Raw genomic sequence first — 27,814 nt, 5'->3', positions numbered from 1 at the left:
ACCATCTAAATGCCTTTCAGATGAAGAATAGTTAAGAAAAATATGGTGTATTTACATAATGGAGTATTTGTGTTCCATTTCTAGCTATTACTATGATTATACTTGTATTTAGTGAGATTATTGTGAAGACTGTTTATGCTCTAGTCAGGAGAGGATCTGTTTCCAGAAGATGAACATGGGAATACATTATTGGACACAGTGGATATCTGTGCCACATGGGAGGTGAGTAGTTGGAAGAGGGACAGTGGAGGAGCTGAGAGAGGGAAACAGGGTCAGGCTTTAAAAAATGAGGTATATGCCTTTGAGTGTATAAATTCACTCTGTGTTACCAGAGTGAAGGGGAGGCATGCATTACTACAGTGTAATAAAGGGCAATGAATAGGTCCTCAGGATAACAGGAATGAATGAGAATTGCCAGAATATGTATTGTGAAAAATCTCTGGTTCTTAGTAAGAACAAAGAAATTCCTTCATGACTGTCACTTTCTTCCTCTATTATCTTTACTCTTTTGATTTTTTTACATTCAGTTTCAGTGATCATCTGTGCAGTGTCTCCCTAGTGCATTTTCTCAATGTTAGTGTGATAATGATCAAACTCAGGGTTTATCACCACTAGCAAGTGCTCTGCCACTAAACTGTTTATCTAGAGCAAAATGGTGTACTCTGAACTGCTCCACCTTGTATTTATTTCAATGTAAATATGACTCTCCACAGCTCCTTTGTTTCTAGGCAGTGGATAAGTGTAAGGTTTCAGGATTGGTCAAGTCCAACTTTAATAGCAGACAGCTGGAGAAAATCTTGAAGAAGCCTGGTCTCAAGCACCAGCCTGTCTGCAACCAGGTGAGAAACTTCACACTCCTCTTAGTCTCATATACTTTTCCTTATCTCTGTTCTGATACCTCCAGTCCATTTGTCACTTCCTCAATTCATCATGAACTTTGCTGCTATTAGCAGCCTTCCCCCCACAGAAAATACAGTTCTGGGTTATTATGTTTTTTTCATAATAACATGAAATTGAGACTTTCCAATATAAATTTTAAATATATATGTGCATTTCATATTTTTTTTCAAAAAATTCTATCATATTTTTCAGGAAACATTCTAAATAATTGATAGACCAAGGAAGAATATTTCTGTTTCCTAACTTATCTCAAAATAGTGTCAGTTTGTCAGCAGCCACAGTGACTTCTTATCTTTTCCATTCTTCCATCCAAAAGGCTTGAGATCTTGTCCCTGTCCCACCTATTCACTTATTCACTCCCTGTCTCTTTTCTGCACATTCCTCCAGATATCTAATATTAACTAGTCCCTAGCTCCATACTCCAATTCCAAGCAAGTTTTATTTTTCAGAACAAAAACAAAATATCATATAATACCCATCATTTTACTCTAAGGAGTGTCTTAGTGTTTCTATTGCTGTGAAAAGACTCCATGGTCACAGTATCTCCTATAAAGGAAAACATTTAATTGAGGTGATGGCTTACAGTTCAGAAGTTCAGTCCATTATCATCATGGTGAGGAGCATGGTGGCAAGCAGGCAGACATGGTGTTGTCTACATCTTTATCAGCAACAGGAAGTGGACTGTAACACTGGGTGGTATATTGAGCATAGAAGAACTCAAAGCACATGCCCACAATGAAACATTAGCTTTAATGAGGCAATACCTACCCCAACAAAGTCATATCCCTTAGTGGTGACACTTCCTTTAGGAGCCATTTTCTTTCAAACCACTATATTCCATTCCCCGGTCCCCAAAATTCTAGCCATATCATAATGCAAAAAATGTTATCAGTCCAACTTCAAAATTCCCCATAGTCTATAGCAGTCTCAAACTTGTTTCAAAATCCAAAATATCTTCTGAGACTCATCTCAATCTCTTACCTATAATCACCTGTAAAATTATCTTGGACTTTTATGCTACTGTGTTTTGTCCTGAAACTTGTAACATTAGGAATTCAATTTTTGTGCTTTGTTTTTGTGGGGGTTTTTTGATATTTTTTTAAAAGTCTTTGACAACAGGATCCTATTGCTAAGGACAACATCTATATAGCTCACTGAATGTATAAAGATCGAGTTTGTACCTTCACGGAGCCTTCACTTCTAAATTCTAATCTCTATAGCATGAAACAATACTCTACATAATATGATTAAAAACATGGACTTCAGCTTTATCATACCTCAACCTACAATCTCTCCTGCCTGTAAGAGGTGTTAGGGTAATCAATTTGGCACAGAACTTGTAGGAGTAGCCAAACAATTTCTGTTTTAACAACAGGACCACAAACAAGAGGGAGGGCATGCCCTACACTGCCTGGATAGAGACCCAGGGAAGAACCAAACACTATTGTACTCTCATTGGCCTGTACAACTTGATTCACTTCATAACAAAGCTGTGATTTCAGGTCTCTGGCTTTTGGTAGAAGTCTAAGTATGTAGTGAGAGAAAACAAAGGTTTCTGTGAGACCCAGAGGATGGACTGTGATTGGGATCACAGTTCTCTGACCTCAGACAGAACTGGTTTGAGTTCATAAAGGCTCAGATTTCAGTGAATTGCTATAGGTGCTGCAAGAGTTTGTTTATTTCCCTTGCTGATTCTTTCATTGCTTTGCACACAGCTTCTTAAAAGAGCCTGAATAATGTTAATTAGCAAATATCAAATGCATTCTTGATGTATCTGAGTTTGAATTTAGAACCTCATAGGCTAAGATTTTATTAATCTCATTCTGTAACTTTAATTTATAGTGGGCACATTAGATTCTACTCCATTATGATGTCATAAGTGTTACAAGTATTTTCAAACAGAAATATTCCATTACTCATTTTTAGAATTTAGTGAATTGATAGAAGGTCTTGTTGGTTACTCTTCTTAGGAATGCCTTTTTGATCTTAAAAAAAAAGTTTATTCTGTATAGTCTGCTTTCTTGTTAACCTATGGGCTAGAAACACTGACTTCTTAGCACCATCTAAAGTCACTTTCCTTGAGTTAAAAGACCCTACTCTCTCCCATCCATCAGTTTTCTAATAGGCTATATCGTCTCTTCCTCTTGTCCACTGACTTCATCCAAATCAATTTTTATACAACATACAAGTAAAAAAAATGGAACCAGGCAAAATTCTTTAGGGAAAAGAACATTATATTTATTACAACAAGTGATTAAAACATTAGTATCTTTCTTCCAGGTTGGCAAATGTGGCTTCCATAGCCTGTGAGTTGCTAAGTGGTATAGATCAACCAGCCATGGTGTGTCTCATTAGCATCACCTCCATCAGCAGCAGCAGCATGATTATCCACACTTAGTAGCTTGATGTAGAAGTCATGACAAAGGCTATCGTGCTAATATTCATCCGAAAATGGAAAATTGGGATGGCCAGCAGCACTAAAATATGAAAGAAAAATAACCGCTGTGGTCTTAATGAATCTTGTTCAAACAAAATGTGTAATGACTCTTATTAAAAATTTTTATTATTTCTTGCTGGCTCTGGAACTAGAATGAATTTTAATTGTTTTATTTTTTGTTTGCAGAATCTGCCCTTCATACTTTCATAAATGTAGTTTCATAAAAATATTTTTAAAAACCATAAATAAATTATTTAGATTACATTCTCTGGTCTAGAACAGAAAACAAAGAAAAAAGTTTTCACATATATACTTCTTAACTACATCTGTGAATCAACACAGCACAGAAAACTCCAGAATCTTCCGCAGTTTAAATCGCCTAAGGAAAATAGGTGCTGATTGTGCTTGTTTAGTACAAAGACAAGTCCCAATATTTACCAATACAAAAATTAAGAGTACCTGACTTGCGATTTCTAATTTCAATTCTGCTTAATATTCACTAGTTATTTTTATCATTCTGCATCTCACACAATTTGTTGTATTTAAATCAGAGATATAATGTCTTTAAAAAGTATTTCATATCCATGGAATTTCCCATGTATGTTTGTGGATTTATTTATAAAAATACAAACACAATTTATAAAGTTATAATAATTACTAATCATTTGATTGTTTCTCTCTTTTTGTAGTAATTCCATACTTTATCAATCATTTGCTCTATACTAACATAATTAGTAATAAGTATACTAGTTTTTGAACTCAGATAATTGTAGATTATCCAATGCCATTTCAAGCACTATCATACTTATTTTTTATGAATATTATTTTATATAAAAAAGGAAAATAGATTTTCTTATCAACAAACAATACCACTAGACAAAGAAGTACAGGCAGCTATTGACTACAGAGAGAAGAATTATTATCTTCTGAGGATGAGTTCTTTGATTGGTTATTCAATAAAAAGGGGTAAGTCTTGGAATCATATACACATAAGAAACACTAAAGAGACTTTTAAGACTATATTTATATATGTGCACACACATGTGTCGCAACACTAAAGATAAAGAGGCTATAAAATTGACAGAATATAAGAGGGAGGGAGCATGGGGTGGTAAGAAAGCAGGGACATGAGAGAGGCTAGAGAGAGTAAAAGAAATGGAGTAAATAATTTGTTTTAAGTTTATATGTAAAATTTTATATTTTAATTTAAGGTAATTTTAAAACAATGCTTATGGTTTTCTTACTTGCTCACACTTGTAAAATACAGTTAGGATCTTCTTCTAAAGAAGAGAATGAAAGAAGAGACTCATTTAAATGTTATAAAATCTCTTTAGTGACTGAACTTCTGCATAAATATTCTTTCTTTGCTTTTGAATTCCTCAGCAAAGCTTCTCTTAGCTTGTTCATGAAAACCTTTTTATCTCTGAAACTCACCAAAAGTTCCATTGTGGACTCCTGAACAAATTTGCACCAAAGAAAGTGAGAGGTTTAAATAAATTTAGGCAAATTGATGCAACATGTTTGTTATATACCCTTATAGCATTTTTGTTACTTACACAGTCGCAGGAAAATATCTGAAATTTCTGTGCAGGCCATCTATGACTTCCATATCCTCTGGAGGCAACTGGAATTCAAGTACCTATTACACAAGGTAAAAATGTTTTCACAAATTTACTCTGTAAAATTGCCAATCTTAAAAACCCAAGTTAATTAGATTGGTTCAGATACAATATCTAGAATATCTGATAAATTTGCAAAAAAATAAAAGAGATCAAAAGCTGCACAAGTTATCAGGGATTTTAAGTTAAATGAAAAAAAAACTTCTTTCTTGTGTGTACTATCTAAATTAATACTTTCAGAATATTACATAATTTTGAATAATTTACATAATATAACATATCCATTCTACAGATCCTTCCCTTATCATTTTCTCTACTCTCTCATTCCTTCTCATCTAACTGTGAAATTGCTTCTTATTTTCATCTTTTCCGTTGAGTCCATTTTATGCTGCCCACTTACTTTTGGTATTGTCATAGCAATAGTCTGTGATTAGCTTTCAGTGGTGACATCATTAAAGAAAAGTGATTCCTCTCAATAGCTGTCAAATATAGCAATAACTTCTCAGCTAAAGGTGTTATTACATGTACACCTTATCCCTTCTTGCTAGAATTTTGCATAGCTAAAGCTTGCAAATATTTTGGGCATACTGTCACAATGACTTTGAGTTCAAATGCACAAATGCTTTGTTTTATCTGGAAAATTCTATTTCCTTCATGTTATCAATAACTCCCAGATGATATTATCTTTCTTCCTCCCATTCTACAAAGATACCTTAGCTTTGGGGAGAGGTATATTGAAACTGTATTACATGAGGAAAATCAAGCGTGACTGGAGAAGAAACAAAGATGGCATCACTGAATGACTACATTGCCATGTACTTAAAAGGTTCAAAAAAATAAAAAAAAATAGTTTTAAGTATACAAATTAATCTACCAATTTTCATGGTGATAATTATACTTGAAAAATATACTTACTAATAAAATTTAAGCCAGGAGTTGTCTGAATATTAATGATATCTTAAAACAAAAGAACTGGCTTGAAAAAATGCCTCATTCTCTAAATGTGTGACATTTTTAAACCTCAAAGTGACTTTCAAGAAAAGAACAAAAATGTCTCATGTAAATTTACAAAGATGAGCCAGGGAATGGTGGGACAAACCTTCAATCACAATACTCAGGGAACCAGAGGCTAGTGTATCTTTATGAGTTCAAAAACAGACTGGCCTACAGAGTGAGTTCCAGGACAGCCAGAGATACACAAAGAAACCTTTTCTCTAAAAACCAAAGAAAGAAAGAAAAAGAAAATGAAAAATGAAAAAAAGAATATTTGAAGATCATCAGTCAATTAAATTGACAAAAAATTTATTGGCATTCTTTCAAAATGAATAAGTACATGAGCACTAAATAATATGAAAATTTGGGGGACCATAAAGGATAACCATAATAATTTATAGAATAAAATTTTCTCAACAAGGATGCCCCATTTCAGAAGATAAAGATGCCATTTGTACAAGTCTGACTTAGTAATGAAAACTAAATTTCTATATTTTCTATCAAATGATGCTTTTTCTATTATTTTGGAGGGGTTGGAGGAGGGAGAAGTATGCCAAAAATATATTTCATAAAAAATTAATAAAACTAATTTTTATAAATAAGAATTATTCTATTAAAAGTATAGGAAGTTTCAAAATTTACTATGAAGTATAAAGATCAATGCAATTATTGCCTTGCACCTAGATTTATGCCTTCTGAAAGTATTTTAGTATTTATTGGTATTTCTAGGAATGACCCAGGATATAAGCATTCACTTTTACATTATGCTAGTTAGTCTTGAAAATCATATCATTTGAAATTTCATATGCACAGGAAATTCTACAGACAATGATTTGGCAAGAGATTTACTTGGAGGTTTCCAAAGAAATTAATGGCTGAAGAAGAATACCCAAAGTTCCAAATACGCATAGCTCCCTACATCACCTGTATGTTCTCTTTCATCTCATTCTCTTCATAACTATGAGCCAGGGCAATGACTCCACGCTGCACCTGGTAGCAAAGGGCAATCTGAGCTGGACTTCGATTGTGTTTTTTGGCCATGGTACAAAGAACTGGATCATTCAAAAGAAATGGGGCATTCTGGTCTACCCTAAAAAGAAAAAGTACAAATACTGAAACTCAGAAGCTGTGTGTTTGATTTCTTAGGGTATTTACAAACACATTCAAGTATTGCTTTAGACAAGAAATTATTATAATTATTTCCTAGACAAGAATATCAATACTCTGAGGAGCCTTTCTAAGATGCAAATTCTCTGTCTTACTGAATCAGTTCAGAGTGAAGTCCTTTAAGTGGAAGATTTTAGAAATAAAAACTTTTGTGCTTATATGCCACCTACAAACTGCATCAATGACCAGGGTGAGACAGTAACCCTAAGAGTGCTGCAGTGGCACACATTCCTTGGTGGTAATACAGAACTCTCTAATTAGACTTAAGATTCATCAAGTGTGAAACCATGCCTGGTACTTGAAATCTAACCCATTATTCTGTAATAATGAAGTCATGGTGTTGGAGAACGGGCCGCTTGTTCATCCTGGCTGCCCAGAACCACAATAATCACACAGAAACTGTATTAATTAAAACACTGCTTGGCCCATTAGCTCTAAGATCTTATTGCCTAACTCTTACATATTAATATAACCCATTTCTATTAATGTGTTTATCACCATGAGGTCATGGCCTACCAGCAAAGTTTCAGCACGTTTATATCTGATGGCAGCTCCATGATGTCTTTCTCTCTCCATTTTTCTTCTCCCATCATTCAGTCCAGTTTTCCCCACCTATGTTAAGTTCTGCCCTATTAACATGCTAAGGCAGTTTCTTTATTTATTAACCAATAAAAACAACACATAGGCAGAAGGACCTCCCACACCATCATGGAAGTTGGGGAATAACTTATAACTACTACTTAACTAAAACTGCATAGTCCTTAACAACACTCTAAACATTTATCCTAATACCCACAGAATAGTGAAGTCTTCAGTTAGAGACCACTACAAAAAAAAAAAAAAAAACCACAGCCATAATCAAAAATTGTGGAGTGCAGTCTCTGTGGGTACATCTGTAAAACACTTACTAATCTAAAGCATAGGAAGCATTGCAGAAGAGCAGGCAGAATATTGTAAGAACCAGATCAGGAAATTTGTTGTAAAATTATGTCTCCTAATAACGTCAGAAGTTACATCCATGAAGTCTCATGAACATGACTGCCCCAACATAAACTAAATAAGGATAACACCAATAAATATGTCAAAGTAGTTGAAGAAAAGTCCACGAGGCCTCAACCCTACATAAAGAACTGCTGGAAAGGGTGTGGGATAAAGGGAACACTCCTTTGTTGCTAGTGGGAGTGCAAACTGGTACAGACACTTTGGAAATCAGTATGGTGAGTTCTCAGAAACCTACCTCAAGACCCAGCAATACCATTTTGGGGTATATACCCAAAGAATGCTCAATCATACCACAAGGACATGTGCTCAACTATGTTCATAGCAGCATGTTGTAGTAGGAGCAGTGGGCCATGTTCCTGGCACCTGGCCACCTGCACGGCTAGCTTTACCCTAAATAATTACACAGAAACTGTATTCTTTTAAACACTGCCTGGCCCATTAGTTCTAGCCTCTTATTAGCTAGCTCTTACATATTGATCTAACCCATTCCTAATATTCTGTGTAGCACCACGAGCTGGCTTACCAGGAAAGATCTTAACCTGTGTCTGTCTGGAGTGGGAGAATCATGGCGACTGACTGACTCGGCTTCTTTCTCCCAGCATTCTGTTCTGTCTACTCCACCTACCTAATTTTCTGTCCTATCAGGCCAAGCAGTGTTCTTTATTAGTTAACCAATGAAAGCAACAGATAAGATACAAGACCCACCTCCATCATTACCCCTTTTTCTGTTTAAACAAAAAAGAAAGGCTTTAACTTTAACATAGTAAAATTACATATAACAAAACAGTTATCAAGCAAGAATTACAGTTACAATATTTATATCTACTTTATCTTTTATCATAACTAAGGAAAACTATAATTATAACTATCTATTCTTCAACTCCATCAAAGACTCCAGAAGGATATAATACCCAAATTAACATTCCTGCTACTTCTAGAGCCTATTTCTGCGAATAATATTAAAAGATATTACAAATGGAGAAAACCGGCCATTTGGGTTGTACAAGAAGACAAAGCAATTGATGTCCCTTCAGAAATACCAACAGCCTTGCCTCTAAAATGGTTGACTGAGAAACCAATATGAACAAAGCAATGGCCTTTAGCTGGGGAAAAGTTACAGGATTTAGAACAGCTGGTAAAAGAGCAATTAGATGCTGAACATATAGAAGAATCTACCAGCCCTTGGAATTCTTCTGTATTTGTGGTTAAGAAAAAATCAGATAAATGGAGAATGGTGATAGATCTCAGGGCTATCAACAAGGTTTTTCAACCTATGGGCCTTCTGCAATCTGGAATTCCTTTGCCCTCTTTATTACCAAAAGGATGACCTCTCATAGCTATTGATTTAAAGGATTGTTTCTTCATTATACCTTTACAAGAACAAGATAGAGAAAAGTTTGCCTTCACAGTACCAACTTATAATAATTCTCTACCTTCGAGGAGATACCAGTGGGCCGTTCTCCCACAGGGCATGTTAAATAGCCCCTCCCATTGCCAATATTTTATAAATCAACCATTTCAAATGATACGCAAGAAATTTCCCAAATTGATAGTATATCATTACATGAAAAAATGTGAATACCATCAAAAATAATAAAGGTTCTGTTTGAAGAAGCCACTTGGAAAAGATAAATAACAATTCATTCACAAGGATGGTGATCATACTGATGGTAAGAAATACAGATAGGTTGGGGGCAGGGTTCTTTTCTTATTTCCACAGGAAAACACTCATCTTCAAAGAATTTAAGGGACCCTAAATATTTAATTACGGATGGATGGAAACTATTTATGACTCACTAAGGATCAGCAATAAAACTAAATATGTGCTGTAAGTATTAATTTTTTATATGTCTCACTAAACATTTCTTTATAAATATGTAGAGCTGGTTTTGGAGTTGGACTATGGCTCAGTCCCTCTTCAATCCCAAGCCTGTTGATAAGAGATATCTCAGAGTTTCTGTCTCAGATCAGGAGCCATGAAATGGGACAGAATAAGAATAATTATATACTCAATAAACTTTCTTTGCCTTTCCTCATATCTGTGTCTTTCTTTATATGTCAGTATATGTCTTTGTTGTTAAAGTTTAAATTTCCCATAACAAGCAACAAATTTTCCTACAGTACTCTTTGAAGTTTCCAGGATGAAGTTGGGACCCCATGACATCAACTCAATCTGGTTATTATGACGTCATGAATTTTTTTTTTAGCGCTAAAATTAGACCTGTTTTTTGGGACCAACTGCACGAGACAATTTAGAATGGTGCACATTTTTGACAACACTCTGGCTGGACCATCTCAAAACGCTCAGAGGCTAGTTAGAATTTTCTTAGGTCAAAAGTTAATTTGGGAATTTTACCATCATTTGCTTTCACAGGACCCCCTAAAAAGAACATCGCCCCCATGTAAGTTGGAAGCAGTCTTAGAGGATGATGTCCCCTCTCCCATCAGAGTTTGCTCTCAGGGTTAGGGACATCATTTAGTGGTTGGTATAGGGTTGAGGGGATGGGGGGGATATTTTATGGAATTAGGGGTACTTTCAAAAAAAGGAGGATTAACTGGTTTAATGGGATGATTGATATTTGTGAATTACTGTTTTTAGAAAATTGTATTGGTACTGTTTCTTGTATATTGATATATTTATTATTGAATGTGATTGTTCCTACCTCTATTTTTATATAAGAGTATGCTTATAACTTTGTCTATATTGTATTGATACATTTAACATATTACAATGTACATTTCTACCTCTGATATTATTTATATAATAACATTGTTTACATTTGATATGTAATGACATTGTTTACAGTTGAGATCATTGTCTTCATATATTGCACAGTTGTTTATTCTCTTAGTCTTTAAGTTAGATAGGTATTGAGAATTATATGTTTGTCATATTTATTTTTAGGTTAATCAGGTTTTTTTAGATACATAGAGATTATATTTAGTATAGATAGTATAATTTCAGCCTCTTCAAAGAGCTGTAGAAAATGGCCTTTAATCTAACCTAGAATTCTATGCCAATGAGACACAATCACTCCTGGCAACACCACTCTACTCCTGAGAGAACGTTGAGCACCAAAGCCACTCCACTGGGAGCTTGTCTTCTTGGCAGAACTGGCCTTTGGGTTAAGAAAAGCCCATATCTCAACTACTGATGAAAATACAGAATATTTATAAGTGGATGAAACAGGATTGTCTAATCTTGCCAAGACAGGGTAGGATAGTTCTAAGAAAGTTCCTTGCCTTTAATAATGATATGTCAATTATGTTAGGCCTTAGCCAAAGTTGGTTGACTCAACATTGCAAACGAGACTTTGGTTGATTGACCAGGTAGTCAGTTGTCTCTGTCATTTGTTGCACATTTTGGATATCTCTTGTTTGTTAAGTAATATTATTTCCCTTCTCAGATCTTTGACAAAGTTGAAGATTAGATAATTGTAGTTACTCTCTACATTATTTAGACTTTTTGGAATAAAATGTTTAGTGTATTTATTATTTGTTCCTACTGTATATAGTTGTATTTGGTTTGGCACTATCTTATTTAGACAAAAGGGGGAGATGTAGAAGTAGCCCCAGCCAATCACCTTGCTTGAAGGGCAGGGTCGCCTGAGGATATTTTTTACGAATAAATATTGCTGGTGTGCTCTCCCCCACCCCTTCTGCTTTTCTGTTCTCCACTGGAACCAAGGTTCTGTGAGTCTTTCCCTAATTAAAGCTGAATATATTATTATAATTTCTGTCTGCCTTCATTTACGTCGTTACAGCAGCATTGTTTGTCATAGCCAGAACCTGGAAACAACCTAAATGACTCTTCACCAAAGAAAGTATAAGAAAAATGTGGTACATTTATACAATGGAGTACTACAAGCAGAAAAAAATAATGACATCTTGTAATTTGCCAGCAAATGAATGGGTCTAGAAAACATCATATTGCATGAGGTAACTCAGACCCAGAAAGACAAATATCATATGTACTCACTCATAAATAGCTTTAGGACGTAAAGCAAAGAAAACCAGCCTACAATTCACAATCCCAGAGATCCTAGACAACAAAGAGGACCCTAAGAGAGACATGCTTGTATCTAATCTTCATGGCAAGTAGAAAAAGACAATATCTCCTGAGTAAATTGGGAGCATGGGGATCATGAAAGAGGGTATAAGGGGAGGGGAGAGAAAGGGAAGGGAGTGGAGAAAATATAGAGCTCAATAAAAACAATTTTTAAAAAATGAGGAAGACTGGGAATTGGAGAGGTTACCTTACCCAGGAAAGAGCACAGTAATTAGTTTTCCAGGGTCAAACACTCAGTTCTGAAAACATACAGTCAACATTATAGACTAAGCAGGTTACAGTTACATATATGTATATAAATGCACACAACAATGATTAGTGAAAAAACTGAAGAAAAGCAGGGTAGGGGATATATAGAAGAATTTGAAAGAAGAAAAAGAAAAATATTGAAGTATAATTATTATTACAAGTATTAGTTGGGTTTATTACCAGGGTTTTGGACGTTGAGAACCTAGGGCCGCGTAAGCAACCAAAACAATATCTTTTGACTTGCAGAAATCCAACAGCTTGCTCTGGTTCAGATAAGGATGGCATTCTACCTATAGATGGACAATATAGAAATACATTGTAGTATAAGAAATCCCACTTCATAAAATAACTTTTAGTGTGTCAGTATGTTTGTATATGTGCATGTATTGTATACATGTGTGTTTGTATGTACATATGTGTATTGGTATCCTTTCAGAGGAGATGTTAGATACATCAATGTTTTAGAAGAACAACAAGCACTTACAACAATGAGGACCCTAAGAGAGACATACATGAATCTAATCTACATGGGAAGTAGAAAAAGACAAGATATCCTGAGTATATTGGGAGCATGGGGACTAGGAGAGAGAGGTGAAAGAGAGGGGAGATAAAGCGGAGAGCAGAAAAAAGTGTATAGCTCAATAAAATCAATAAAAGAGAAGAACAATCACTCATGTTCCATCTTTGCAACCTCAAAAGTGTCAGTATTAATATTAACAATATGAAAATTAAATAAAACCTAAAAAGGAACGTATGTATATAAAAAATAAAATGATTTAAAGCTATTGAGAAATAATTAAAACAGAAGACAAAAGTGTTTAAAATGTTGATTTGATTGCAGAGGACACAAAAGAGATGATGACTAATATGTGCTCAGGATCAAGATCAGCTAGTGTTCTGTGAATGAACTTTATCTACCATTAAAACTACTGCCATCAGGTAACTTGTCTGTCTAGCCTGGATCCTTTAATAACACTCCTCCAGTCAGGTACTATGCCTATGGCTCTGAGGTCACATTCATATCCACAGATTTTTGTACTCATTGGGCATTAATATCACCTTGCCATCTTTACTAAGACACCATCCATCAGGAGAAGATACAATTGAGAATTTGTGATGTATTCCAAGACAAGAAATGGCTGTGAGATACTCGTATTCTATAAATCTAAAATGAATGTGAAGTACGAAGGAAAGGTTACCCACTATATGACAGAAAGAAGGCAATGATGAACAGAAAAAGAGGCTTGAGAGCTGTCACCTGGTTGCACACAGGCTTGTACTTCAGCCCTGGCTTATTAAGAATCATCTCCAGCTGCCTGCGGTTAAAGTTGGACACCCCAATGGACTTGACCAGTCCTGCATCCTTACACTTCTCCATGGCCTAGAGAAAAGAGAAATTGTATAAGGTCATGTATACATTCATAAAATGTGTTGGAGCCGGGCAGTGGTGGCACACACCTTTAATCCCAGCACTCGGGAGGCAGAGGCAGGTGGATCTCTATGAGGTCGAGGCCAGCCTGGTCTGCAGAGCTAGTTCCAGGACAGGCTCTAAAGCCACAGAGAAACCCTGTCTCAAAAAACAAAAACAAAAAAACAAAACAAAACAAAACAAAAAAACCCGTAAAATGTGTTGGCAAGTTTTATATTACATTGACACAAATTAGAGTAGTTTGGGAAGAAGAGCCCTCAATTGAGAAAAGGATTTGCATGTATGTGAATGTGTAGGACATTTTCTTTTTTAGTGATTGATGTGCGAGTACTCAGCCAATGATGAGTGGTGTCATTTTTTTTTTGATACAAAATTTTGTTTTTTTTTTTATTTTTTTTAATTTATTTATTTATTAAAGATTTCTGTCTCTTCCCCGCCACCGCCTCCCATTTCCCTCCCCCTCCCCCAATTAAGTCTCCCCCCCAGCCCGAAAAGCAATCAGGGTTCCCTGTCCTGTGGGAAGTCCAAGGAACCCCCACCTCCATCCAGGTCTAGTAAGTTGAGCATCCAAACTGCCTAGGCTCCCACAAAGCCAGTACGTGCAGTAGGATCAGAAACCCATTGCCATTGTTCTTGAGTTCTCAGTAGTCCTCATTGTCCGCTATGTTCAGTGAGTCCGGTTTTATCCCAGGCTTTTCCAGACCCAGGCCAGCTGGCCTTGGTGAGTTCCCAATAGAACATCCCCATTGTCTCAATGTGTGGGTGCACCCCTCGCGGTCCTGAGTTCCATGCTCGTGCTCTCTCTCTTTCTGCTCCTGATTTGGACCTTGAGATTTCAGTCCTGTGCTCCAATTTAGGTCTCTGTCTCTGTTTCCTTTCATCGCTTGCTGAAGGTCAATATTCAGGAGGATGCCTATATGTTTTTCTTTGGGTTCTCCTTATTTAGCTTCTCTAGGATCACTAATTATAAGCTCAATGTCCTTGGTTTATGGCTAGAAACCAAATATGAGTGAGTACATCCCATGTTCCTCTTTTTGGGTCTGGCTTACCTCACTCAGGATAGTGTTTTCTATTTCCATCCATTTGTATGCAAAATTCATGAAGTCCTTGTTTTTTATTGCTGAGTAGTACTCTAATATGTATAAATTCCATACTTTCTTCATCCATTCTTCCATTGAAGGGCATCTAGGTTGTTTCCAGGTTCTGGCTATCACAAACAATGCTGCTATGAACATTGTAGAGCATATACTTTTGTTGTATGATAAGGCCTCTCTTGGGTATATTCCCAAGAGTGGTATTGCTGGGTCCAGGGGTAAGTTGATCCCAAATTTCCTGAGAAACCGCCATACTGCCTTCCAAAGTGGTTGCACAAGTTTGCATTCCCACCAGCAATGGATGAGTGTACCCCTTTCTCCACAACCTCTCCAACAAAGGCTATCATTGGTATTTTTGATTTTAGCCATTCTGACAGGTGTAAGATGGTATCTTAAAGTTGTCTTGATTTGCATTTCCCTGATCGCTAGGGAAGTTGAGCATGACCTTAAGTGTCTTTTGGCCATTTGAAGTTCTTCTGTTGAGAATTCTCTGTTCAGCTCAATGCCCCATTTTATAATTGGGTTGATTAGCCTTTTACGGTCTAGTTTCCTGAGTTCTTTATATATTTTGGAGATCAGACCTTTGTCAGTTGCGGGGTTGGTGAAGATCTTCTCCCAGTTGGTGGGTTGCCTTTGTGTCTTAGTGACAGTGTCCTTTGCTTTACAGAAGCTTCTCAATCTCAGGAGGTCCCATTTATTCAATGAGGTCCTTAATGTCTGTGCTGCTGGGGTTATACGTAAGAAGTGGTCTCCTGTGCCCATGTGTTGTAGAGTACTTCGAGTGGTGTCATTTTTTGACAGGTATTCCTGGATGGTGCAAGAAGGCAAGCCAGCCAGTAAGCAGCACTCTTCCATGATCTCTGCTTCAGTTCCTGCCACTAGGTTCCTACCCTGTTTGAGTTTTCCTGATTTCACTCAGTGATTGACTGCAATGTGGAAGTGTAAGTTGAAATAAACCTTTCCATCTTCAAGTTGCTTTTGGCTACTGTGTTATATCACAATAGAAATCCTAACAAAGATATTCATGTTAATATAAATGAAGAATAGAACTTTTAAGAGAATTGTCTAGAAATTTGTAGATATGTAAACAAAATAACAACAACAATAACAAACCAACAAAAACTATAAAGATGAATTACTACAAAGTACTTGATAAAACTAAACTCAAAGAAAACAAACAATCCAATTTAAAAATGTGTTATGGGATAAACCTATGTTCCCTCCTTATCTTGTCACTGAATCCTGGACCACATCTCTGATGGAAGCCTCCCACTCTACCAGAATCCCGGACAGCATCTTAACTCTGGGTAAGCAACCCCCACCCTGACCATGCTTGCCTAACATAACCCCAACCACTCCTCTAGTTCTTGATGAAACATTCGTATTAACTGAATATATGGAAATATTTGCAAAACCCACAGCCAAATATTAGACCTAGCTCATGGAATCCTGCTGAAGAAAGGGTGGAAGGGATGTAGGAACCAGAATGGTCAAGAACATCACAATAAAATGTACATAATCAATAACCTGGCATCATAGGAGATCACAGAGATGGAATAGATAACCAGGGAACCTTTTGTGACTGACCTAGGTCTTCTGCATATATGTTAAGTTATGTAACTTGATCTTCTTGTGGGACTCTTAACAGTGGTATTAGGGACTGTCTCTGATTTTTGCTGATGTTTGGAACTTTATTCCTTATACTGGGTTTCTTTGCTCAGCCTTAATATAATGGTAGGTGCTTAGTCTTACTGCAACTTGATATGCCATGGTTTGTTGATGTCTATGGGAGGCCTGCCATAGTGGATTGAGGAAGGTCAGAGAGGAGTTGGGGGGAGAAATTGGGTAGAGAATAATGATGGGAAACTAGGTCAGAATGTAAATAAATAAATATGAAAAGATAAAAGAAAAATGTGTTATGGAACTGAAAAGGGAGTTGAGGGAGCTCATGTGTGGCTCAGTTTCCATCTGGAGTCAACTCAGACTTAAAAGTCATTTGAGTTCAAGATCTCCTGTTTTGCCTGCATCCTTGAGGGCTGTGAGAAAGTTCTAATTAAGCCCATGGGAAAAAGCATTTTGTCCCTGAGAAGAGATCACATTATTTATGTAGTCACAGGCTAGAGAATTCCAGTCAAAGGCACATAAAAATAGAAAAAAAACCCTGCTTGTTTGTAGGGATAAGTCCCGCCCCTTAGGGGGCGTGTTCGCCTCGGGCTAATGCCTGCCTATAAATTTGGCGAGCGTGCTCCGAGCGGTCTCTTCTACTTTCCTGGTCTCCGCGGGAACGGTGGTTCTGTAAGTCTATTTCTGCATTAAAACTATATATATATTTTTACAAACTGTCTGCATTCGTTTACGCCTCTACATTTTGGCGTCCAACGTCGGGCTATTTTGCCCTCGACTCAAGCGGGTAGCCCGCTAGCTAACACAGCACCCTCCTGGGTGCTGTTTTTCAGTTCGTGACTCCGGCCCCAGTGCCGAGTCCGAGACATACTCGGCCACACAGGCCCATTCTGCCTGCCTTGGCTAAGTTTTACAGCGGAACCCCACTGCCTGAATTAGCGGAAGTTTAAGTACCTGCGGTTTTGCAACAAAAGCTGCCACAGCGGCAGATTTGGTCTGACACAAAGTGACTTGGCAGGGCAGTGGTGGCGCACGCTTTTGATACCAGCACTTGGGAGGCAAGGGCAGGCGGATCTCTGTGAGTTTGAGGCCGGCCAGGCAGTGGTAGCACACGCCTTTAATCCCAGCACTTGGGAAGCAGAGGCAGGCGGATCTCTGTGAGTTTGAGGCCGGCCAGGCAGTGGTAGCACACGCCTTTAATCCCAGCACTTGGGAAGCAGAGGCGGACGGATCTCTGTGAGTTTGAGGCCTGCCAGGCAGTGGTAGCACACGCCTTTAATCCCAGCACTTGGGAAGCAGAGGCAGACGGATCTCTGTGAGTTTGAGGCCTGCCAGGCCGTGGTAGTGCACGCCTTTAATCCCAGCACTTGGGAGGCAGAGACAGGCGGATCTCTGTGAGTTCGAGGCCAGCCTGGTCTACAAGAGCTAGTTCTAGGACAGGCTCCAAAAACACAGAGACCAACAACTGGCAGGAACCGAATATTGCAGGTAAAAAAATTTTTCTTTTATAAATAAAATGTCTGAACACATTACTGTTCAAGAATTTAACAGTTTTTTTAATTGTACCATGTGGGAGATTTTACAAGAGGTGTCTGTCACGCCACCTCTATGGATCCTTCTGGGATTCGTAGTTTTCATTGGCACCAAATGGTTTGATAATAGAAATATGATAAAGTCTTTACGAGACGAATCCAGGATTCTTAAGGCAGAGATAGAACGCTTAAAAACAATTGAGAATGATAACAATCTTCTCAAGAATCAGTTTGAAGTTCTTCAGACTGATAACAATCTTCTCAAGAATCAGTTTGAAGTTCTCCAGACTGATAACAATCTTCTCAAGAATCAGTTTGAAGTTCTCCAGACTGATAACAATCTTCTCAAGAATCAGTTTGAAGTTCTCCAGACTGATAACAATCTTCTCAAGAATCAGTTTGGAGTTCTCCAGACTGATAACAATCTTCTCGAGAATCGGTTTGAAGTTCTCCAGGCTGATAACAATCTTCTCAAGAATCAGTTTGAGGCTCTCCAGGCTGATGTTAAGGAGAAATTCATTACTATGGAAGAGGGAACAGCTGATCTGGATCGTAAGGTTCAGTCCCTCTCTGTAGGAACTGAAACATTAGTGGCTGATATTAAGGAGAAATTCATTACTATGGAAGAGGGAACAGCTGATTTGGACAATAAGATTCAGTCCCTTTCTGTAGGAAATGAAACATTAACTGAGAGAATCAAAACTGCTGAATGTGACAATTGGATTTTGTCTAAAGCTTATGACAAATTGATGGAAAGAGTGTCAATACAAGAAGGCACAGTTTATGCCATAAAAATTATGTCCAAAGATAAGATGTTATCTCTAACGGACAAACTTCATACTTTAGAATCCTCAATGAAGGCTTTGGAACATAATTCTGGACAGGAGATTCAGACATTGCAGAAGGCAATAGTGAATAGAATTGAAAAGATTGAGGAATTTCTAAATTCTGATGAAGAAGAGCAAAGGGTAGAAGGGCAAATTTTAACTACATCTGTGGGTAAATCTCTCCGGGACAATTTCCACAAAGCTCTACCGACAGCTCTACCTGCCTTTCCAGTAATAACAACAGAGAAGGTGGTTGGTTCCAGAAACCCTAGGGTCATCAAGGAGGATACATGGGAGCCTGTCCGTATGAATGACCTCAAGGAAATTAAACAGGCTGTCATGACTTTTGGGATGCAAGCCTCTTTTGTTAAAGAGATGCTAAGATCTTGGGCCACGACAAACAGAGCAACCCCCTTGGACTGGCTCCAGCTGAGCTCTGCAGTACTTGAGAGTGGACCACAATTGAAATGGCAATGCTTATTCAGGCAAGAGGCTAGACTCTTAGAACAGCAGGAAAAAGCAAAGGGAATTGACATTTCCCTAGATAAATTTCTAGGTGAAGGGCTCTTTTCCGACCCTCAGGAACAAGCTAATTTGGATGAAAACACACTCTCCATGTGTACTACAGCAGCCTTAAGGGCTTGGGACAGGGTACAAGACCCAGGACAGAGAATAGAATCATTTGTCAGAGTTAAACAGGGTCAGAGAGAACCCTTTAGTGACTTTTTACAAAGATTAACTAAGGCTGTACAAATAGGGATATCTGACCCAGAAGCAAGACGTATAATGATTGAGTCTTTGGCTTATGAAAATGCAAATGTGGAATGCAAAAGGATTTTGGGGCCTTTAAAGCTCAGATCAGCGCCTTTGGAAGAATGGGTCTTGCATACACTCAATGTTGATACATTTGATTATGGCACTGAAGCATGGGTAGAAGAAGCAATTTCCAATGGTAAAAGGAGACACCAGAATACCAAATGTTTTAATTGTGGCAAAATGGGTCATATGAAAAGGAATTGTAGACAACGGATTTTCAGAAATAATAATAATAATAATGCATCTTTCAGAAATAATAATAATAATGCATCTTCTAGAAATAACAGAAATAGGAGGACTCAGCCTTCAGGTTTATGTAGAAGATGTGGAAAAGGCAGACATTGGACGAATGAATGCAGGTCTACAAGAGATAGACAAGGCAACCTGATACAGTCGGGAAACGTGAGAGGGGGGGCCTCACAGGCCCCCATGGCAAACATGGTTCAGTCATATCCAGTTTCTGCAGAGAACGTGCCTCATCAGGACAATTAGGAAGCCCCATGCCTACTGTTACAAGCAATAATGATCAGAAAGATAAGTTACGTGTGTTTTGGCAAACTTCTATAAATGATCAAAGACCTAAACTGAGAGTGTGTGTAAATGGCATTTTTATTACTGGCCTGCTGGACACAGGTGCTGATGTAAGTATCATTACCCCAGAATCTTGGCATCCGTATTGGCCTCTTCAGAATGTAAATGTTCAGCTCCTGGGAATTGGAACCCTATCTCGAGTAAGGCAGAGCACGAGATGGGTTGAATGTATAGGGCCAGAGGGACAAATAGGAAAATTAAAGCCATATGTAGCCAATATCGCAATGAATTTATGGGGTCGTGACCTATTACAACAATGGAATACCGAAATTAACATTCCTGCTACTTCTAGAGCCTATAGTTCTGAGAATAATATTAAAAGATATTACAAACGGAGAAAACCGGCCATTCGGGCTGTACAAGAACAAGCAATTGATGTCCCTTCAGAGATACCAACAGCCTTGCCTCTAAAATGGTTGACTGAGAAACCAATATGGACAAAGCAATGGCCTTTAGCTGAGGAAAAGTTACAGGCTTTAGAACAGCTGGTACAAGAACAATTAGATGCTGGACATATAGAAGAATCTACCAGCCCTTGGAATTCTCCTGTATTTGTGGTTAAGAAAAAATCAGGTAAATGGAGAATGGTGACAGATCTCAGGGCCATCAACAAGGTTATTCAACCTATGGGCCCTCTGCAATCTGGAATTCCTTTGCCCTCTTTATTACCAAAAGGATGGCCTCTCATAGTTATTGATTTAAAGGATTGTTTTTTCACTATACCTTTGCAAAAAGAAGATAGAGAAAAATTTGCCTTCACAGTGCCTACTTATAACAATTCTCAACCTTCGAGGAGGTACCACTGGACCGTTCTCCCCCAGGGTATGTTAAATAGCCCCTCCCTGTGCCAATATTTTGTGAACCAACCATTGCAAATAATACGCAAGAAATTTCCCAAATCTATAGTATACCATTACATGGACGACATCTTGTTATCCGATTCAAACATGGATACCTTGAACAGACTGTTTGAAGAAATAAAGATACTTTTACCTAAATGGGGATTGCAAATCGCTCCTGAAAAGATTCAGAAGGGAGATTCTGTTAATTATTTAGGTTATAAAATAGGTTTGCAAAAAATTAAGACACAAAAAGCACAAATTAGGAGAGATCGCCTACGGACTCTTAATGACTTTCAAAGACTGTTAGGAGACATTTCCAGTCTACGACCAGCTATTGGAATAACACCTGATCTAATAATTCATTTGAACAAAACCTTGGATGGTGATAAAGATTTAAACAGTCCCAGAGAATTAACAGCTGAAGCAGAAAAGGAACTGACAATGATTGAGGAAAAATTACAACAGGCACATGTGGACAGGGTGAATCCAGAGCTCGATTGTATTCTTGTCATACTACCATCAAAAATTTCTCCTACAGGAATTTTAATGCAGAGAGATGATATTATTTTGGAATGGATCTTTTTACCACATAAACCAAGTAAGAAACTGAAAACTTATGTGGAAAAAGTCTCTGAGTTAATTATAAAAGGCAAGCTGAGACTTCGTCAACTAGCAGGCATAGACCCAGCAGAAATTATAGTGCCCTTCACTGCTGATGAACTAAAGAAATTATGGGAAGATAATGAACCATGGCAAAGAGCTTGTGCTAATTTTTTGGGAGACATTAATAACAACTATCCAAAAAGCAAGCGGCTTAACTTCATAAAGAGAACTTCTTGGATTCTTCCTCGAATCGTCCGTGATGCTCCAATAACTGGAGCCCGTACATTCTATACTGATGCCAATAAATCAGGGAAGGCAGGTTACAAATCAGAAGACTTGGATAAGGTGGAACAAAGTCCGTATAATTCTGTCCAGAAGGCAGAATTATATGCCATTCTTATGGTGCTAAGGGATTTTAAAGAACCTATTAATATAGTTACAGATTCACAATACGCAGAAAGAGTTATTTTACATATTGAAACTGCTGAATTTATACCTGATGATACTGAACTAACCTCATTGTTTCTCCAGGTTCAAGATTTGATCAGGAACAGGCTTTGCCCTATGTACATAACACACATCCGATCCCATACGGGTCTGCCAGGTCCTCTAGCACAAGGTAATGCAGAAATTGATCAATTACTGATTGGTAGTGTGCTACAAGCCTCTGAATTTCATAAAAAACATCATGTTAATAGCAAAGGTTTGAAGAAAGAGTTTTCAATTACATGGCAACAAGCTAAGGAGATTGTAAAGAAATGCCCTACTTGCTCTTTCTATAACCAAACGCCACTGCCTGCAGGGGCTAATCCAAAGGGCACCCAAAGGAATGAAATCTGGCAGATGGATGTGTTCCACTTTGCAGAATTTGGCAAATTAAAATATGTTCATCACACCATTGACACTTATTCAGGCTTTCAGTGGGCAACTGCTTTAAGTTCAGAAAAAGCTGATTCAGTAATCACTCATTTATTAGAAGTCATGGCTATCATGGGTATACCTACACAAATAAAAACGGACAATGGTCCTGCTTATGTTTCTAGGAAAATGAAACGGTTTTTTGATTATTACAATATCAAGCATGTTACAGGTATACCATACAATCCTACAGGTCAAGCAGTCATAGAAAGATCAAATCGAACTATAAAAGATATGTTGAACAAACAGAAAGGGGTGGAAAACACCCCCAGAAATAGGCTACATAATGCTTTGTTAACCTTGAATTTTCTCAACGCTAATGAGAAGGGAACAACGGCTGCAGAAAGACATTGGATAATGGAAAAGTCTACTGAACTAAATCAACCAGTTTATTTCAAGGATGTGCTGACCTCACAATGGAAGCCAGGATATGTGCTACGTTGGGGAAGGGGTTTTGCTCTTATCTCCACAGGTGAGGAAAAATTGTGGATACCATCAAAATTAATAAAGGTTCGGTTTGAAGAAGAGAAGCCACTTGGAAAAGATAAATAACAATTCTTTCATAAGGATGGCGAACATACTGATGGTAAGAAATACAGATAGGTTTGGAGGCGGGGTTCTTTTCTTATCTCCACAGGAAAACACTCATCTTCAAAGAAATTAAGGAACCCTGAATATTTAATTACTGATGGATGGACACATTTTGTAAGTATTAATTTTTATTTATATATCTTATTAAACATTTCTTTATAAATATATAGAGCTGGTTTTGAAGTTGGACTCTGGCTCAGTCCTTCTCCAATTCCAAGCCTGTTAGTAAGAGAAAAACCCAGAGTTTCTGGAGTTTCTGTCTCATGTCAAGAGCCATGATATGGGACAGAAAGAAATATGAGTTTAGAAAACATCCTTGCTTTTCTTCATATCTATCATACTTTTCATTGAATATATATATCATGCCTTTTATTGAATATATATATGTATGTATATATATGTCTATATGATTAATGTTTAAGTTTTTCACAATGAACAATGAGTTTTTCCCGAAGTGACATTTGAAGTTTCCAGGAAGAAGATGGGGCCCCACAACAACAACTCTACCTGGTTGAGATGACGTCATGATACTGATAGCGCTACTACAAGACCTGTTTTGGATACCAGCTGCACAAGACGATCCCAACTTGGTTAGCTGAAATGGTGCACATCTTGTACAACATTCTGGCCAGACCTCCACAAAATACTCAGAGACTATTTGCAATTTTAAAAGACATTGATCTTGAAATTTAACCATCATTTTACTTTCACAGGATCCCCCAGAAAGAACGTCGCCCCCATGACAGCTGGAAGTAATTCTAGAGGACGACGTCCCCTCTCCCAGTAAAGTTTACCCCTGGGTTTAGGGACATCATTTAGGGGTTGGGAGGTTGGGGGAGGAATTTTATAAGCTTAGGGATCATTTTGAAAAAAAAAAAAAGAGGGAATGATGGGATTATAGATTTATAATTGTGAGTTACTGCTTTTAGACAAATATATTGGTATCAATTCTTGTATATTGAAACAAAGTTAAATTATATTGACTATTGTATGCATGCATGTTTCTATGTCTGTTTAAAACATTTTTATATATTGACATATATTGTATTGATATATATATTGTATACATTTACCATATTGCGATGTACATTTCTACCTCTGATTAAGATACTTATATAATGTTTGTGCATTGATATATATTTACCATATTGCAATGTATATTTGTACAGTGTTTATGTTTGGAGGTCATTATCCTCATTTGTTACACAGTTGTTTATTGTCTTTGTCTTTAAGTTAGATAGATATTGAGAATTATATAGATAAATAGTCATCTAAGTTTGTCATTTATAATCAGACTAATCAGGTTCTTTAGATATATAGAGATTATACTCAGTATAGATAGATAATCTTCAACCTCTTCAAAGAGCTGTAGAAAATGGCCTTTAATCTAACTCAGAGTTTCGTGATAGTGAGACACAATTGCTCCTGGCAACACCACTCCATTCCCGAGAGAATGTTGAGCACCAAAGACACTCCACCTGGAGCCTTTCTATTTGGCAGAACTGGCCTTTGGGCAAAGAAATGCCTATACCTCAGCCACTGACACAGATACAGAACGTGCATCAATGGACAAAACAGGACTGTCATATCCTGCCAAGACAGGGTAAGATAGTTTTGAAAAGTTCCTTGCCTTTAATAATGGTATGTCAGTTATGTTAGGCCTTAGCCAAAATTGGTTGACTCAACATTGCAAACGAGACTTTGGGTGATTGCCCAGGTAGTCAGTTGTCTCTGTCAATTGTTGCACATTTTGGATATATCTCGTTTGTTAAGTAATATTTATTCCCTTCTGAGATCTTTGATGGAGTTGAAGATTATATAATTGTAGTTACTCTCTACATTATTTAGGCTCCTTGAGATAGAATGTTTAGCAAAGCTTTTGTTCTCAATATTGTTTGTTATATTTATTATTTGTTGTTATTGTATGTAGTTGTATTTGGTTTAGTTCTGTCTTATTTAGACAAAAAGGGGAGATGTAGGGATAAGTCCCGCCCCTTAGGGGGCGTGTTCGCCTCGGGCTAATGCCTGCCTATAAATTTGGCGAGCGTGCTCCGAGCGGTCTCTTCTACTTTCCTGGTCTCCGCGGGAACGGTGGTTCTGTAAGTCTATTTCTGCATTAAAACTATATATATATTTTTACAAACTGTCTGCATTCGTTTACGCCTCTACACTTGTTGCTAGCAGAATTGATATGAAAGATACACAAACCTGCTTACCCTTTCTCTCAAGGACAATGTGTAGTGACATTTACTTTTATAATTGTACTTTAATAAATAAAGCTTGCCTGAAGTTCAGAGAGTAAAACAGCTACACCAATCAGCCATACAGACCAGGTCATTGTGTATGCCATTAATCCCAGCACTAGAGGGGAATATAAAATAGGAGGAGAAACCTCTCACACAGAGGCTGGCTGTTTTGCTTTTCTGACCTTCAGGTCAAACACCAACTTCTATCTTTGAGTATTTATTAATCGTGCTACATTTGGTGACCAATGTTTGCAGTATGAATTCATGATAAAAGTCATTTGCTTGAGGGTTTTCTTGACACTGGCACAGGCAAGATCTGGACCCAAACCTAGCCATCCACATTCAGGAGAAAAACTAGTGCTCCCAGCTCCCATCTGCCCTTTTAAAAAAAAAGTGCTTCTAGACCCAGAAAAAGGGGAGTCAATTGCAGGTTCCTGGTAGCGGTGGTCTTTTCTACCAGTAGGCTCTGTTTGCTGGCAGCTAACAGAGGCATGGCACCTTGAAGAGAGGCTTTCTGAGTCAGCATGAGCAGCAAAAACTTCACATCTCTTTTAAGAGGCTCTGCCATCAAGCACTTCAATGGCGCTCATTAACAGTCAACATCAGAAATCTTGGTGGTGACATGGACCTTGAAACTCTACAGAATTGTGGCAATAAATCTGACTCCTGTCAGTAACTCTGCCATAAAGCTAGACCTCGGGAAGCCAAGTAATGGGACAGAACAAGCTGGAAAAGCCCCAAGTTTAATCCTACCTATGTCTTCATAGACTAGTGTGCCCAGAAAAAAAAGAGATATACAGTAAAGACATATTCAGATTTAAAAAAAAAACCTCTAAATGTTTACAGTGTGCTTAAAATATGTGTAGGCTTGGGAGAGAAAAGAAAAAGAATAGAGAAAGTCCTGAAAAAAAGAAATAGGGTAGCCAGGTGTGGTAACACACACCATTAGTCCCAGCACTTGGGAGATAGAGACAGGTGGACCTCTATGAGTTCAAGGCCAGCCTGGTCTATAGAGTGAGTTCCAGAACAGTCAATGATATACAGAGAAACCCTGTCTCAAATAAACCAAAAATTAAAAAAATAAAAATAATAGAAATAGAGTTTAAAAAGGCAATGTAAAGATGGAAAATACACAAGAGATTCTGGATACTGTATGTGATTGTGTTGTCTTTGAATTGTTTGACTGCTGAGAAAGAAAATAACAGCTCCTGTAAAACACTTTATTATAAATACTGCTGGATTAACCCAATTTATACAGTTTGAAAATGTTTTGACTTCAAAACTTAAGTAAAAAGATATGTTATTTTGGAGATGAGGTTTTGCTTCTGTTTCCACAGGAAATGAGAGGATGTGGATTCATTCTTGGTTAAGAAAAATAAAGTTTGATTGAAGAAGACTCCCTGAAAAATTTCCAGCGGGAATGGGTGGTCCATATGAGCCAATGTTTAAGACCATTTCTCTTGCAGTTTCCTGAGTTCTACATCCAGAACAGATTCAAGCCTGCTGGCTAAGATGATCCAACCTCACAGAATACTCCAGTCAGGACCTGACCGTAATCCTAAATTTTCTTTGGGTTCCCATAAGATTATTAGCACCCCCAACCAGCAGATAGTAGCCTAGAAAACTGCACCCAAATTCTCAAGAGGTGGGGTGAGTGACTTTTTGTCATTCAATGGATTATGGATATTTGTCATTGTTTGGGGGGGGGCTAGTTACAAGTTATTATTGGTAATAGGAAAAAACTAAACAAAGAAAATTGAATTCAAGGTTCTTGCTTTGAAAAGAAAAGTGGGATATAGATATGATAGGGTAAAAGAGTAGATTATTTAATCTACTTTTTAAAAGCAACTGCTAGTTTTAAATGCTTTACATTTGTATATTTTGTATATTGGTACAATTTTGTATATTAATACAAGTTTGAGAATAATTTGTTAGACTATACAGTATATTTCTATCGTTGTTCAAGGCATTTTACTTACATAATTTATTTAGCAATGCAATTAAAATTCCTAGCCCTTGAAAATTAATATTACTGAGTCATTAGAATAATAAGGAAATACAGGGTTAATAATTAATTATATATTATAATTGAACTTGTAGTCACATTAGGCATGTTTTTAAGAAACAGATATAGTTTAGATAGACAGGTCATCTTCAAACACTTCAGAGATCTATATAGTATGGCATTAATGATGTTTTAATAACATAGGCTCTTTTCTATAATAAAGAGACATGTCTGCTCCTAGTAGCACCAATCTACTTCAGA

The 27,814-nt window shown here is 37.3% G+C and overlaps 1 protein-coding gene across 1 annotated transcript in view; it reads right to left on the bottom strand.

Annotated features, from left to right (window-relative positions):
• Positions 1-3,200: 3,200 nt before the first annotated feature.
• Positions 3,201-27,814, bottom strand: part of LOC142848365 (aldo-keto reductase family 1 member C1-like) — a 32,247-nt gene continuing 7,633 nt past the window's right edge. Inside the window, exons 5-9 of the mRNA XM_075970276.1 lie at positions 13,695-13,817; positions 12,617-12,726; positions 6,874-7,039; positions 4,894-4,976; positions 3,201-3,377 (exon numbers count right to left, since the gene is read on the bottom strand). Of these exons, the coding sequence (XP_075826391.1) occupies positions 3,335-3,377; positions 4,894-4,976; positions 6,874-7,039; positions 12,617-12,726; positions 13,695-13,817 (525 nt within the window). The 3' untranslated portion in view covers positions 3,201-3,334. The remainder of the gene's footprint in view (positions 3,378-4,893; positions 4,977-6,873; positions 7,040-12,616; positions 12,727-13,694; positions 13,818-27,814) is intronic.

The sequence above is a fragment of the Microtus pennsylvanicus genome, chromosome 4, assembly GCF_037038515.1.
Source record: "Microtus pennsylvanicus isolate mMicPen1 chromosome 4, mMicPen1.hap1, whole genome shotgun sequence".
Taxonomy (NCBI): Eukaryota; Metazoa; Chordata; class Mammalia; order Rodentia; family Cricetidae; genus Microtus; species Microtus pennsylvanicus.
The sequence above is the reverse complement of the archived record's forward strand: the minus strand, read 5'-3'. Positions and strand labels throughout refer to the sequence as shown.